General features: G+C 46.4%; 1 protein-coding gene across 2 annotated transcripts in view; it reads left to right on the top strand.

The window, feature by feature from the left end:
• The first annotated feature begins 6,711 nt into the window (after positions 1-6,711).
• MCUB (mitochondrial calcium uniporter dominant negative subunit beta) overlaps positions 6,712-15,733 on the top strand; it is an 824,863-nt gene continuing 815,841 nt past the window's right edge. Inside the window, exon 1 of one of the 2 annotated variants that reach the window (XM_069630878.1) lies at positions 6,712-6,999. In XM_069630878.1, the coding sequence (XP_069486979.1) occupies positions 6,901-6,999 (99 nt within the window). In that variant the 5' untranslated portion in view covers positions 6,712-6,900. Of the gene's footprint in view, positions 7,018-15,733 lie in introns of both variants that reach the window. The other variant, XM_069630877.1, reaches the window with a different exon arrangement.

Raw genomic sequence — 15,733 nt, forward strand, 5'->3', positions numbered from 1 at the left:
CCGCTGGACTTCCAATCTAGCATCCCTCTACAGTCCTCTGCAGCCTGCTACAGTCGTCAACCCTGCTCCTCTGAGCTTACTCCTTGCTGCCCGGTCCTTCTGGCTCCTTGCTGCGCAGCCTGCTTCTCTCCGCTGCCAACAGCCCTTGTACTCGGGACTTCCTACCTTGCAGCCGATCACGCTCCGCTGCTTGCTACTTACAGCCTTTGTCCGCTGGGTTCTCAGCCTAGCAGCCCTCTACAGTCCTCTGCAGCCTTCTACGGTCAGCGGTCCTGCCCCCCAGGGCTCACTCCTTGCTTCCCGGCCCTTCTGGGCTCCTTGCCGTGCAGCCTGCTTTACTCCACTGCCCTACGCCCTTTCCCTCTGGGCTCCCTACCTTACAGCCCTGCTCCTGTGGGCTTGCTCATTGCTTTCCTGCTCCTCTGAGCTCTCAACCTTGTTCCCTACCGTCCTCTGCTATCCAATCCTCTTATACGACTTTCCCTTCATTTCCTTCTGCTAGTTTGCTATCGACTTGCTTTTCCTGGATTTGTCTGTTAGTATCTTCTCTTATACTGTTTGTAGACCCTTTGCACAGATAAGCCTGTTGGTTTCCGTCAGGCAACCTCTGCTCCTTCCCTTGTCTCGTTTCTACGTTACAGACACCCATAGCTGTTGTTCCAAGCCATGAGCAAACAGTGTGGGCCTCTGTTATAGCAAACTGTGCAGAAGGCTAGAGTTTTCCTTAGGTCAGTGGAATACTCTTTTCCTATATATGCATACACCCCTAAAGGGAATCCATTCTGTTGTACCTTATTCCTTGCTACTCTTGACTACTCTTCGTTCTCATTACTTTCAGCTGTGTGTGTACTTATCTGTCCACCTTACTTCGGCACAACTACCCAAAACCCTTCCTGGGTGTCCTGTGCCACTCTTAACAGAGTGCCATCCCGTGACAGAATGCAAGAGCCAAAAATGTCTTGTTCCATTGGCAGGAAAGGCACACACAGACCAAAGATGCTTTCCTTTCGGGTTAAGAAACCTTTACAAAAATCTATTGTTTCCCTTAAGACATCAAACAAAAACATTAGTCTAAAAGACAGTCTCGCCTTAGTTAACAAAGATTTACAAGCACCCTACTACACTCACTGGCTAGCTGACCCTTCTTCCATGTATAATTATTATGACATTTGTGACTATGATCTGCAGTCCTTATCTGTTGAAGAGCTACAGCAAGATAATGAATTCTTACAGATCTTGTTAGCCCAACCAATGGAAAACACTCATGCGTTTTCTGACAATTCTTCTAACACTGCTACAACTGAATTTTCTGCTACACCAGATTCTGAAGCTTTAGATCAGGCTAATGGTACATACCTGCTTCAAGAACAACTCCTATGCCTTAGAAGACAGACCGAAGATCTCTATGATGACTTTATTTATATAGTAAAAATTTAATGAAGGGACACAATATTCCAGACCTTCTGACGCTATGTCCTACACCCGATATTCTGTCTTTAAAGATCGACATGATAAGGTCTGGAATTGCCACGCAGAAAAGAATACAGACTTATACCAAGCAGATGGAAGACCTACATTTAGCATATGCATCCCTTCTAAAGTCTGACACAGCTCTTTCACTTTCCAGCCACAGTAACTCAGGTTGTTGTACAGACAGTAAAGAATTAACTCCTTTGGTGGGCCAAATCACTCACACTGCCATTACACCACAAGACAAGTGTAATCTTCTGATTAGATATCCACCTGAGTCAAAGGATTGTTCTGCTCTTACCTCTGACTACTGTCCTTTACTCACACTTACAGCCTCTTCTGAAGTGATCAAATCAGAAATGTACTCTGCTTCTAAGGGTTTTTATACCCCAGTCCCACTTAGCAATCTGAGCACACCAGACTTTGAAGATCAGCCTTCTGAACGCCTACCCTATCCTGACCCCACATCTGTCATACTGCCTGTTACTGTATCTGCTAACCCAATCTCTGATGCTCCTCCTGTTAATACTTCAAAATCTGCTACTGTTGCAGCATCTCACATCACTCTTTCTGCAGTAGAAGCACCCCCTTCCTCTCTGCCTGCAAGGACAGAACCGGTTGCTAAGTCAGATAACAACTTTTCTTTTAGGACTACATCTCCGGTTGTTCCTGCTGGTGCCTCTGCAGCACTAAAACTACCAGACTCTACTCTATCATTCTCTGGTACGTCACTGCCCGCTGGTTCTTCTACGGCACCCACACTCTCAGTTGCTACAGCATCGGAAATATCTACAGCCATTCATGATCTCCCTGCTGCAGTGATTTCTGAACTTCCTACTAATCATGGAGAACCCGCCACTGTGACTCCTGAAATTTCTGCGGCTAATCTTGACTTTGCCATTGCTGCTTCTGATGCCTTGGAAAACCTTCCTAGAGCAACCAACTCTGCTGTACCTCTGGCTCCACCTTTCAACACATTACTGTTGCCTTTGAAAGCAAGATTTGCCATGGAGCCTGCAGCAGTCTTTCACAGTTCATCTGTCCATGAACACACTATTGGGTTTTGTGCTCCAAAGACTTTGTCTTTTCTGAATTCTACCTCAAAGGTTCAGAACATTGATACTGTCTCCGTCCTTCAAGACTCCCACCTAGCAACCTTAAACAGTTTTTGGTGCCTCATGATGTGCCTTTTTGGAATAAGACTCTTTCACGGTGTGACAGACATTCTTCTTGTTGGTCAACCTTCAGGGAGCCTGGAGAGGGGCCTGGTGAGGGGCATAGTGTCATGCCTGCGCCATGGGCGCATACATTTGCGATCAATATGGACTTTATTTTCCATTTGCGAGACTTTGGTGCTTTTCTATTTTTCCCAACAAACTACACTTACCACAATGCACTTGGCTATAACTATCTATTCCTGGCCATTCCTATTCGTCATCTTCGGAACTACAATCCCCAGAAGCCCTAGGGATCTCCTCTGCTTCCACCAGCTCAGGAACAGAGCGGGAGGTGGCTGATTGTCTGCAGGTGTGCTGATCCAGGTGCGACCAATTAGCCTGCCTCTGTGCTGGGCAGGGCGGTATAAAAGCTGCTGCCTGCAGGGGCTCGGTCTCTGGCATTAAGAGTCCTTCCAGCACCTTTTTGCTTCGAGCTACGGATCTTGTATGCGGTTCCTCCTTACTCCGGCTTTGGATCCAGTGCCCTGCCGGGCTCTCTGCTTTGCAGCCGGTCACGCTCTGCTGCTTTCCACCCTTCGCCTTTGCCCTTCCGGGCTCCTGCTTTGCAGCCGATCACGCTCTGCTGCTTTCCAGCCTCCTCCAGTGCCCTGCTGGGTTCTCTGCATTGCAGCCGATCACGCTCTGCTGCTTTTCAGCCTCCGCCTTTGCCCTCCGGGGTTTTCACCTTGCAGCCGATCACGCGCTGCTGCTTTCCAGCCTCCGCCTTTGCCCTTCCGGGCTTCTGCCTTGCAGCCGATCACATTCAGCTGCTACCTTCCGTCATTGTTTTCCAGGCTCCTGCCTCGCAGCGATCACGCTCCGCTGCCTTCAACCTACAGCCTTCGTCCGCTGGACTTCCAATCTAGCAGCCCTCTACAGTCATCGACCCTGCTCCTCTGAGCTTGGCTTACTCCTTGCTGCCCAGTCCTTCTGGCTCCTTGCCGCGCAGCCTGCTTCTCTCCGCTGCCAATAGCCCTTGTACTCGGGACTTCCTACCTTGCAGCCGATCACGCTCTGCTGCTTGCTACTTACAGCCTTTGTCCGCTGGGTTCTCAGCCTAGCAGCCCTCTACAGTCCTCTGCAGCCTTCTACGGTCAGCGGCCCTACCCCCCCGGGCTCACTCCTTGCTGCCTGGCCCTTCTGGGCTCCTTGCCGTGCAGCCTGCTTTACTCCACTGCCCTAAGCCCTTTCCCTCTGGGCTTCCTACGTTACAGCCCTGCTCCTGTGGGCTTGCTCATTGCTTTCCTGCTCCTCTGAGCTCTCAACCTTGTTCCCTACCGTCCTCTGCTATCCAATCCTGTTATACGACTTTCCCTTCATTTCCTTCTGCTAGTTTGCTATCGACTTCCTTTTCCTGGATTTGTCTGTTAGTATCTTCTCTTGTACTGTTTGTAGACCCTTTGTACAGAGCTGTCTGTGGGTTTCCGTCAGGCAACCTCTGCTCCTTCTCTTGTCTCGTTTCTACGTTACAGACATCCATAGCTGTTGTTCCAAGCCATGAGCAAACAGCGTAGGCCTCTGTTATAGCAAACTGTGCAGAAGGCTAGAGTTTTCCTTAGGTCCGTGGAATACTCTTTTCCTATATCTGCATACACCCCTAGAGGGAATCCATTCTGTTGTACCTTATTCCTTGCTACTCTTGACTACTCTTTGTTCTCATTACTTTCAGCTGTGTGTGTACTTATCTGTCCACCTTACTTCGGCACAACCACCCAAAACCCTTCCTGGGTGTCCTGTGCCCCTCTTAACAGAGTGCGATCCCGTGACAAACTCTTGATTGCATCTTTGGTGATCAACGTGGTGGAGGGGCAGAAGAGCAGCATCTGGACATGCTATTGCCAGGTGTCACTGGAGAGTCAACATATTCTCTCTTACCTGATGTATATTTTTGGACAAGTGATAAGCCTCTCTCATCTGCATTTCAATGGGGAGTGTGTATACACCAAAAAAACTTTTTTGTATATACTTCTCCTGCAGAGGGTGATTTAATTTAATGAATCCCTCAACAATTTGCTTGGGTGTAGTTGCTCTTTCTAAATGCATGGCTAGCTTCTGCTCAATGTCCCGTCCCTATAATGTGTCACCTGCATTTGTCTTTCAGGTGGAGGCCCATGTTGATCAACAGTCCCAAGAAAAGCAGTGATTTGCAGGTATATATCAGGTATTTTCCTTTTTGTGAATTCTTTTTCTAGGTCAAATTCCTAGTTTTACCCACGCAATCTCATGTGCAAGAGAAAGTATTTTTGGGTTAATTCAGGTATTTATTGAGCGCAGTGCTAGCTTCGCGACGCAATCAAGTGCGTTCAATCATAGGAGGAAGAACACTGAGGGAAGCAGAGATAAAGTGAGCGGGCGGCTTACCGGTGAGGGTGGGCAATTGCCAGTGTGCTGCAAACTCTCACCTCATGTGCTGGACTGCCCATGTGGGCGGGACAAAGACTGATATGCAAATGGATATTTCCCATCTGTGAAAGGCACAGTGAGCAAAAAGCATGTGCTGCAAACTCTCACCTCAGAACAGGTTATCATGCCATGTTCTTTCTGGAGAGGAGCGCCAGCTACCTTTTGTTGAAATATTTGCAAGGAACTTGGGGTTGGTCATCCTGAGTTACCTGGGGGCAACCAGACGTGGACTCCCTGCTCACTGTGCCTCAGAGAGGCAAAGCTTCACCTCAGTGATGAGGCCCAACAAGGCTGAAACACGTGTATGGGGTTGCTTTTGGTACTCTTGTTCAGAGAGGAATTGCCATAGCACTTCGGTGCTGGACTGCCCATGTGGGCGGGACAAAGACTGATATGCAAATGGATATTTCCTGTCTGTGAAAGGCACAGTGAGCAAAAAGCGTGTGCTGCAAACTCTCACCTCAGAACAGGTTATCATGCCATGTTCTTTCTGGAGAGGAGCGCCAGCTACCTTTTGTCAAAATGGCAGCAAGGGATCTACAAGCAACCAGGGGAGTAGACAGTGGGAGCAGATCACAGAGTCTCAGGTCGGGTGGGAAGTGAGGGTGTGTGGACCTAGGTCTTAGGGAGGAGCCACTCCTTGTGATCAATTGAGTCCATAAACACAAACACTTGGCAGGGACTTGGGATGGGTACTGTGGGCTGCTGCAAAATCTCAATCCAAACTAAAGCAGTGTGAGCTTTCATTTATCTGGCAAATGCATTATAGGATTCGCATCAATAGAATACAGTAAGTAATACCAGACAATTGCAGCAATGGATTACAGTATTTAAATCCGGCCCAAAAAATAGATATTTGACACCAGGCCCCGTGTCTGTTCCCTTTCACGCAGCCAGGTACTCTACTATGCACCTATTGCCATGTTGGGGGGGAGGTACTGGGTCTCTATACTGCAGCTCATTTAGTAATGTTGAAAATGGGCAACACAAGGTTTCACCAACGAGGGTTTTTGCATCAAGCAACAAACCTGGAAAGGTGCAGTTAGTTTGCCCTAAGGCCTCCTGTGGATGGTGAAAAAATGGTCATTGTGTAGAAGCCTCTTTGGGTCTATGGAACACGTAATACACCTATTTTAAAAATTATTTTGCTCAATAAAAATATTCATGAGAATTCTGTACATTTTGATCTGATTCTTAAAATGCGGTCAGTCACTTGCACACTTCCTTGAGAATTTTCATGGAAATGATCAAAAGTTACAGTGGTAAAATAATGTTTCATTTTCCAGCCTTAACTACGTCAACTGTAGTGTCGGGGAAATCCTATTTTGTGGAAATACAAAAGCTAAACTGTATGGGAAACTTGTATGCAGCAAAACATTATTTTGTTCATGTGTACTAGAACGAAAAACGTGATACTTTCACGTAAAACAAACAAGAAAGCGAAAGAAAGACGTACATTCTAAAATGCATTCCCAAAAGTCTAATGGAGTTACATAAAATAGGCAGAGTATGTACTACGAATCTGCATAATGTTATATACACAGTTGTGTGTGTATACATTCCAGGAGATTCATGTCGGCCGAACTAAAAAAAATCTCTGGCTTGAGAAGCACGTCATCCCCTTTAATGCCCTTGCGGGGAGAGGCGAACGGGGGGGAGTTGCTGACTGCTCTTTGCAGCGGCGGGGTTGCAGGATTGGGGAGCGAGTCCTGGGCTGTGAGGAACACGCACAGACTGCAGGGTACCCCGGCCGTGAAGAGGAGCGGGACCGCTGCATGGACGCGCGTGGGTCGGGACTCAGGGGATAAGGATGGTGGCCCCATTGGTAGCCGGGCTGTGGTGCCGGGCATTGCCCCGCCGAGCTTCTGGCTTCCTGGCAGCAGGATGGAGCACGCACTCTGCCCCCCAGGTGAGTGTGGCGGGCCAGGTGAGCTGGACTCTGCTTGCTTAGTTAGGTCAGTGAGGAGCCAGTGCGTGCCCTACCGCGCGCACATGGGCGCCACGGGCAGGAAAGTTAAACCGTTGCACGTTGGGACGTTTTGTTGAGTAGGACGCGTTATTCAGCCTGCCCTGGTCGCTCGGTGGCACCCCGGCAGCGCTGCCCGTGGGATTAAGGAGTCAAGTTAGCAGCCTGTGAGGAAGGAGTGCGCAAGCCAACTGCCTTGTTATGTTATCATATTCACGTGGTGGAAGTTTTGCCTTCCTTTACAAACATAGATGAGATCCACCTAGAATGCAAAGAGATAACAGTAAGGGACGAGCTACTCCCCCCTGACAGGTTAGGGGGCCTGGCTTTTAACATGGTCATATTGTGACCATTTCAGGGCAGCTATGCTAAGACCCCAGAGGAGATATTTAATTGGTTTACCGTCATTAATTTACTCGTGGTGCGTGCGAGCCACAACAAGTGCCTTTTAATGGGAATAAATAAACTCCGAAACGCTGCGTCCTGGCTGCAGAGGGTGAGGCTCGTAATATCCCGACTTCAGCGGGAGCCGACTCAAAAACCAGCTCGAGGAGTTGGTCCGCAGGGAAGGTCCGGGGCGGCCTGTGGGCTACGCCGGCCGGGGCCTTGCGTCTTCACCTCAGGAGACGGTGGCAGCGCAGCTGTTGATGGCGACAGGGAGGCACCCGGAATGCGTGCCCAGGATTGCCGCCCGGGACGCGGATGTGCCCGTGGACGCCAGCACGCATCTCCTTTCCCGTGTTTCTTGGGAGCTCCCACGCCCCCCTCGGGCCTCCCCTTATATTGCTACAGCCACTTTACTTGTATTTTGTTTGTTGTAGGCCACGGACTAGTGCAGGAAATGACAGCTGCCTTTCCGCTCCTCCTCGGCTCGGCTGTATAGTTTTCCAGAGTCCCGCCGCAAGCCGATGATTCATAGGAGCGTTTGAACACGATGAGTAACCATTACGGTGGCCTGTTTTTTTTTAAAAAAAATTGATTGTAAGGCGTTAAAGGGCTGCTTACTCCAGAAAGTTCAAAAGAGGGCGATACAAATCAATAGCAATGACATAACTCACTAGGCCCAATCATTATCCCCATAGGGCAAAGTGAGGGGAACGATCTTTTCCTGTCGTTTGGACGTGGCTTTCAGGGATGTTTCTTCATATTTCCGAAAACGATTATTGAAGTGATCTTATGCATTTGTATTGTCCCAGAAATGTTTATCACTTTGTGTCTTTGTTTCACGTTTGCAGATTGTCAAACTGTTATAGCCATTTTTGAAAACGTACTGTCTGAATGTATAATACATTTTAATGTACTGTATGTAACGCCTCTCATCCATCAGTCCAAACTGGTTTAGCCTTCTGGAGACACTTGCTTTGTGTTTGATTTTGTTCAGTTCCAAGGCTATCCTGAGTTTGATTCTGAGACTGTAACATAGGTAGATAACCTACCAGCGAAGCAAAAAAATCTACATTTCGGGGCCGAGGGGGCAAATGGTGATGGGGAGGGGCTGCTTCAGAAGTTGGCCAGGGCAAACGGGGAGGCTCCACCCCCTCTGTTCAAACCCAAGGGTTGTCCAGGCCCAAGGATTAAATACAGGGTTTGAAATTATGATTTGATGAGCAGGATCTAAAACCCTCTCCTGTGTCTCAGTCATCACTGAGTAGGCAGGTGCTACTGCTAGGGAACCAGGAGTGAGTACCCAGTGCACCATAAATCTAATTCCCACACGTGATGCACACTTGAACTTTTTCCCGTTATGTGTGATCCGTTATGTTCAAATGTATACAAGATGTGTCCCGATTCGTCTTTAGTAGCATTCTCAAATACTCAGTAATTGTCACATATGCATGTTTGTAATTCCCCAATTCGCCTGGGGAACCAAAAGTAGCTCCTGGTAGCTGTTGGATTTAAGATTACCAGGCTCTCCTAGCCTATGCACAAGAGCTAAATAGCTCCCAGCTCCCCTCAATTTCGAACCCTGCAAATGGTACTACATTTAAAACACAATATGCCAGTGAGAAAGACCAAGTAATTTGGTTTTAAATATAACATACACATTTAGTTGCTTTGATAATTTTTATATCTAAAGCCTAGGTATCCGATTGGGTATCACCCTTTATGCAAAATCAACCACAAGGGGATGGTAGTACAGTGTGCCACAAATCCAACTTCCACATGAGATACAAACCATGTTTTTCTGTTGATTATACCATTATATGCCACGCTGGCTGTGCCCGAACATTCCCTTTCTGGCTGCACCAAAATATGCCAATATTCCCATATATGAAAATACTCATGTTTGCTTTGGGCATAATGCCAATAATGATACTATAAGAAAATCTGTCCATGCGGGCTCTGTCAATATATGGCAGTATCCCCACATAAGGACATACTTCTGGAGGCCATGCCATATCACAATAAGAACACATCTCCAAAGTGGCTGTACAATGCGGGCCAGTCTAGACATGTAATAACACATGTCATGCCTACTTTATTATAGATGCCCAGTAAAAAAGGTCATACCACAGTAATAAATAACTAGACTGGCTGGCTGCACCAAAATGCCATTGTAGCCACATAACACATCATGCTTTGTTTATCATGGATGCCCACTAAATGGCATGTTTAGCAAAATATCCCTCCCCACCCCCAACTCCTACCCGCCAAAATCAGCTCCTCGGCCGAACATTGCACATAAGCTCGCACACACACATTTACACAACATTCACGTGCTCATTTAAACATAGCATTTACTCACGTCCCATTCACTGTACACTCACTCCTTCACACACGCACCCAGTCCCCCATTCATCATACACTCATTCACACACACATTACATGATAATACATATACACACTCTCTGCACACATGCATGCATACATACACACGTACATACATAATGAGCCAACATGCAACAGTGTTTCCCTCACCTCTCTGCTTAACAAAAAGCAAGCGGGCGCGTCAGCCATCTCCTCGGATTCGAAAGAACACATAACGTTGTTGTATGTTGGCTCGCATCTGTGGAGAGGCAGCTGCTGATGTGTGCATTTGATTTTTGTTAGACAGAGAGGTGAGGGAAGCCTTTCCTGAAATTAGCAGCTTTAGATTTTTGCTGCGTTTGTGCAAATATGTTTTTCTGCGTGAATACAGAAAAAGATTAACACTGCCAGTTTCAGGAAAAGCTTCCCTCACCTCTATGCTTAACAAAAAGCAAGTGGGCACATCAGCTCCCTCCCCATTGATGTGAAAGAACACATAATGTTCTTATATTTTGGCTTGCATCCGCGGGAAGGGATCGTCTGATGTGTGCTTTTGATTTTTGTTAGGCAAAGAGGTGGGAAAAGCCTTTTCTGAAATGAGCCGCTTTAAAGTTTTGCTGCGTTTGTGCAAATCCATTTTTATACACGAACACAGTAAAACTTCAATGCTGCCAATTTCAGGAAAGGCTTCCCTCCCCTCTCTACCTAACAAAAAGCAAGTGTGGAAGACTCGCCACTCATCTCACATTTCGGGGGAGCTGGAGACCGGTTAGCTCAATGGTGTTGTGTGACTAACTGAAGGCTGCTGTTTGCTGTTGGTGCTCTTTAACTTTACAGCTGCTCTGTTGCAACTCTATCAGTGTCATTTTCATGTGAAAGCTATTTTTATTTTAGTTAAGTTTCAATAGGTGCAGCATCACTTTAAACAGAAAAATGCACCATTTATAACCTGATGGATACGTTCTGTTCTATTCCTTGATTTAGCTGAAGTACTTATTACAAATATAATAAACTATACTACAAAACAACTACATATATTCAGAGTTTAAACTATTCAAAAGTAGAATACATCTTGGCTAATCTACATACCCGCTAAAGCCATAAGTAAATATCTGTTTTTCTCTCGACTTTGTCAAATAAGATAAGGTCTTTTCAGCACAAAGTGATAGCGTGATATTCGCATGCCACTTTGGAGTTGGCCATGATTAGGTTTTCTTCACAAGTCAGGAGTCAAACGAGTCCGCTTGGTGAAGGTTTGCCAACTTTCGTTCCAGAATACATATATTCCATGAAAATCAAACATGCTTGGAGTGCCATGGGATGCGTCTTAATTCTTGCAGTCGACTGAAAACATTGTGCATCTGAGGTGTTGTCCGGGGTGCTGTGCTAATTATGAAGTTTTTTTCTGCCTGCCGCATGCCGAGGCAGTCCAGGACTAATTCCTTTCTAGAGCTCTAGAATACCATTCATCTTCTCCAAGCTATCATCCGTGCATTTTTCTGGTTTGCCTTTTTATTACTGTTTTAACATCTTTTACAGTACGCGCAAAAAATGTGTGAACCCCTCTACTGGGACTGAACACAGCGAAAAGAACCCGTTCAATGGGAAGTTTCCCACTCGGGACGGTCTTCAACCACGATTTAGTTCCCTCTACCTTTCATTTCTTTTGAGCAAGGCGTCCCCATCTGGATGTCATCCTAAGTTACTAAGGGTAAACCAGACCTGGAATACTTGCTTACTGTGCTTAGAGAGACACAGTTTGACCTCACTAATGACGGGCAAAATGAATGAAACGCGTGTCTGGAGTTGCTGTTAGTACTCCTGTTAAGAGAATTGCCTAGATTTCCCACTTCTGGGAAGAAATCCAGGTTCGAACGGATCCATACAGCACTGACTATGACTGTGAGTCTATTGGGTCTTAGATCGCAAAACTCACTAAGGTCGCCAAGTGGCAGGATTCTCAGCCTGACCCTGGTCTTAGCTACAAGAAGGATAGCAGTGGTGTGGAAATCCCAAAAGCCTAGAGTCTCCAATTAAGGCTTCACGACCTGAGTAGATGGGGAAGACCAGAGCTTAACACATTACTCCATATGCAATGGGAACCCACACACAAGCAACAGGCGACCAGGAAACAATCCTCTAAGCCATCAGTCGAGCAACAGATGAGAGGCCCCTGTGAGTATTATGACACGCTTTGCTTGAATCCTGAACCACCGAAAGCCCATTCCCTGTTTGTCTTAAGCAGACAAGTGGAGGCAGATGCGAGTTGACCTAGGAATGGTCTATGGGGGGAGATTTGTGTGGGAAACCATTGATGTATGATGAGACAGTGTGTCTGAACCTTGTGCCTGAGGGACCGCCCTATTTCTTTATCAATATTTGGAAAAATGCAAACCTGATGAGGCATGACGGCTGTACGTTTTATGTTTATGTATTCTTTTGTTTTTTTAAACTCAGAGATTCATTTAAAACAAATAAAGAGAATTCCCTAGCATTTCGACGCTGGACTGCCCTTGTGGGTGGGCCAGACTGATATGCATATGGGCATTTCTCCTCTCTGAAAGGTGCATTGAGCTAAACACGGCTGTAGACCCTCCCGAGTGGGGGGGGAAATCTCCCTTAGAACACGTTCTTTCTCAGTTGAGGGGCTCCCATCATTTTGTATCTTTTTATAGTATTCATCCGAGTTGCAGTCTCTTCTTCCTTAATAGGTCAGGTGCCTTTTTTCATCTCTATGCATTTTGCCAAATGCCTTTTGGCTTACCTCGGGTACCATTCTTTCCCTTGTTTCCCCAGAACACACTTAGACCTTAATTCTTCTTAACCAAGTGCCATCAGACTATGCTGAAGAGTCCAGAAGTCTCATTTTAACCAGCTGGCTCATCCACTGGTTTGCCTTTATACGTGTGCTGACCCCTCCCCCAAGAATCATTCTAAGGCCTTCCCCCCAACAGAATTAGATTCAGATTAGAGCTATTACGTCACTTTTAATACAAAATCTAACGCCTCTAACCACTCTATAAAGTGTGTTATTCATGTGATTTAAGTGGGCACACTGGACACAGCCAGGGGATCGATCTCTTCTTCGCCCACCTTCCAAATTGGGCTCTCTGATCTGACACAATTTACAAACCTTTGACTTGATTCCAGTGGAGCAAAAGGTTCATGGTATGAACTGAGGTTAGGAAAGCTATTCTTATCTACCCAATAATAGGAAACCAGTGAAGATTTTGTGTAACATTTTTATGTAACGACTTTTGTAACGCTTGAAATTGGGGTCATCGTATGTCCTACAGACATGGGTCTGGTGTCATTCAGTTCCACATTTTGCCCACTTTAATGGTAAACTGCAATTCCTAAGGCGTTTGAAGTCCATTCACTGGAGTTCATTCACTGATGAAGTTGTGTTTAAGTGACTGTTTTGTGTAACGTTTCATATGAGTCTGGTGGCATTCCGTTCCACAAGCATCCAACTTTGATGGTGTACTTTCCAAATCTATAATTCCCAAGGCGTTCCAAGTTAATAAACTGACATTAACTGATGAAGTTGTGTGATTACCTTGTGTAAGAGATAAGTGACGGTACCGTAACACTTTGAATTGGGGTCATTGTATGCCCTAAATGTATGGGTCTGCTGTCATTCATTCCCACATTTCTCCAACTTTGCTGGTATACTGTCCAACTTTCCAATTCCCCAAAGGGGGCGGGGAGTGCGAACCAAGCAAGCCCTTGGTGGAGTATCCCTACAAGCGACCAAGCCGCCGAGTTCAACGCGCAGCAGTCACCAAGGGGATGGGGGAGCAATGCAAGCCTCTCGGTTGGAGGGGTGGGTTGGGTGCCAAAGGCGCCGGGGGCGGAGCCCTTGGGGTTGGATGCCCTGACCCCATAGTATTAAATAAAATTAACAAAAGCTTTGTGAGTGCTCTCGAGGTGCTAATGCTGCGCTTGGTACACAAAGGGGGATGGGATGGGGGCTTTGTTCAGATTAACTGGAGGCCTGAGGCCCAGTAGGCAAATGGGGGAGGATGTATCTACTACCAGTGCAAAGCGGAATTGGAATGCTGGGCCATCGCCTTCAGCAGTCTCATTTTGTACGTGCTGCAGGTTTTGATTAGTACCTTGTTCCAGATAAGGCGTGCAATTATGCTGCAGAAAGGCAACTGTCCATTTCCTTTCAGCAGGCTTGATGCTTTTTTGCTTTGAAAATGAAATTATTTCCAAGATAAACACATGAATGAAAAGAATGTAATTGGAAATATAAGCTGCAGATGTGCCAGCAAGTTTTAGCAAAAGCGCGGTAGTTTGAGGTTGAAATATTTAGGCCCTGGGAATGTTCCCTGCACTCTTTTTTTTTTTTTTTTTTTGTTTTTTTTGCTTTTTTAATACAAACCCTCTGCATCCTCCTCATTTTAAAAGGAACACGTTTTGTATACTGCTTTTAGGGCCGAATGCCTCAAATGTTTACATTTTTTGAGGTTCATACCTGTAAAGATTATTTTTTAATTCTGTTTCAGATTATTTTTAATAAATGTAAGCTCAAAACATGTAGGAGTCTGTAATGACGGCTCAGAGGCGGAGGTGGTAAGCACAATTAACTATTTATTGCGATCTACATGAAATGGGATATATATATTTGGAAAGGGAGCCCCACCAGCACCAGCCAAGCTGTCTCTTCTCGACTCTCCTTCCCCCCACATTCCACTCACACCTCGGCGGAGCACGGTTACACAAGGCTGCAGCATCGCCTCACGAGGAAGCCGACCCTACACATCCCCTCTTCTTCCCAGAGGCGCTCCAACAGGAACTACAGCTGAAAGAAACATGAGCTTATTGAACATAGTCTCTGATGTAAGCTGGTCTGCAGCAGTTCCTTCCACTCCTGGAACTAATCGACTCTGCACTCGTAACACCCTGCCAGGAAGAGATGCAAGATCCACGTCCCCTTCTTCCACAGGACGACCCTCCATCTGAAGTGCTTGGCAAGGAAACTAAACCAGAACCTTTATAGCCCTAACTATTGGAACTCTTGCTCTTCTCCATCATCACTTGTTCCAAAGTCCACACCCTGTTGTCCTCAGTCTGTAATGACGACTCGGAAGCAGAGGGAGTAAGCACACGTAACTATTTTCACGTAACTATTTTGCCGCGCTGTGTCCTCTCAACTGTCCCCCCTCCCCTTATTCCCCCCGCATTCCACTGCCACCTCATGAGCCCTGCTGAGCGGGGTTACACAAGGCAGTAGGATCGGCTCATAAGGAAGCCGGCCCTTTACATCTGAAGAAAGATTGGCAGCAAGTTCATCTGATGTTTTTAGAATATACTGCAGGAGTATTTATTTAATTTAATGTGATTCATACAAGTTCCACTTCTAAACATAATTACTTAGGGGGCGTGCATAATACATCAGTATAGAGGGAAAGCTGCAAGGTGCAATTTGGTGAATGGGAATTCGGTTTTCTATTCTCCAAGTTATTAGATCACCTTCCTAAAGTCAGTTCAAGTGCTTAGGTGTGCTATCATGCATTTGGTTTACAGGAAATTGTGTTCTTTTATGTTCTGCTGTTACCTCTGGCAGCTCTTCTGTAAGGGGCGACTGGGCCGTGCCCTGTCACCAATAATGAAGCCAAGCGAGGACAGGCCCAGTGAAACGTGAGCACACCCTCAGCTGCAGGGAGCAGCTGAGCAATGGTCTCTTGTCGGGCGGTATTGTAGTTGATGTAATGTCCCATTTGCTTAGAGTAGCCAAGCCTGCTTGCATTCCATGTGGTCCATACATCTCCAGTCTGGCATAGACCATGCTGCTGGCCCATATTTGTAAAGGGGATCACTCCCGATCGGGGACTGTCTAGTGTTTTCAATTGGCTTGGATCACATTACCAGACCTGGAACGAAGACATTCCTAATAGATACTGTTATCTGATGAAAATGG

This window comes from Ambystoma mexicanum, chromosome 6q, assembly GCF_040938575.1.
Source record: "Ambystoma mexicanum isolate Mex_15411 chromosome 6q, UKY_AmexF1_1, whole genome shotgun sequence".
In the NCBI taxonomy this organism is placed as follows: domain Eukaryota; kingdom Metazoa; phylum Chordata; class Amphibia; order Caudata; family Ambystomatidae; genus Ambystoma; species Ambystoma mexicanum.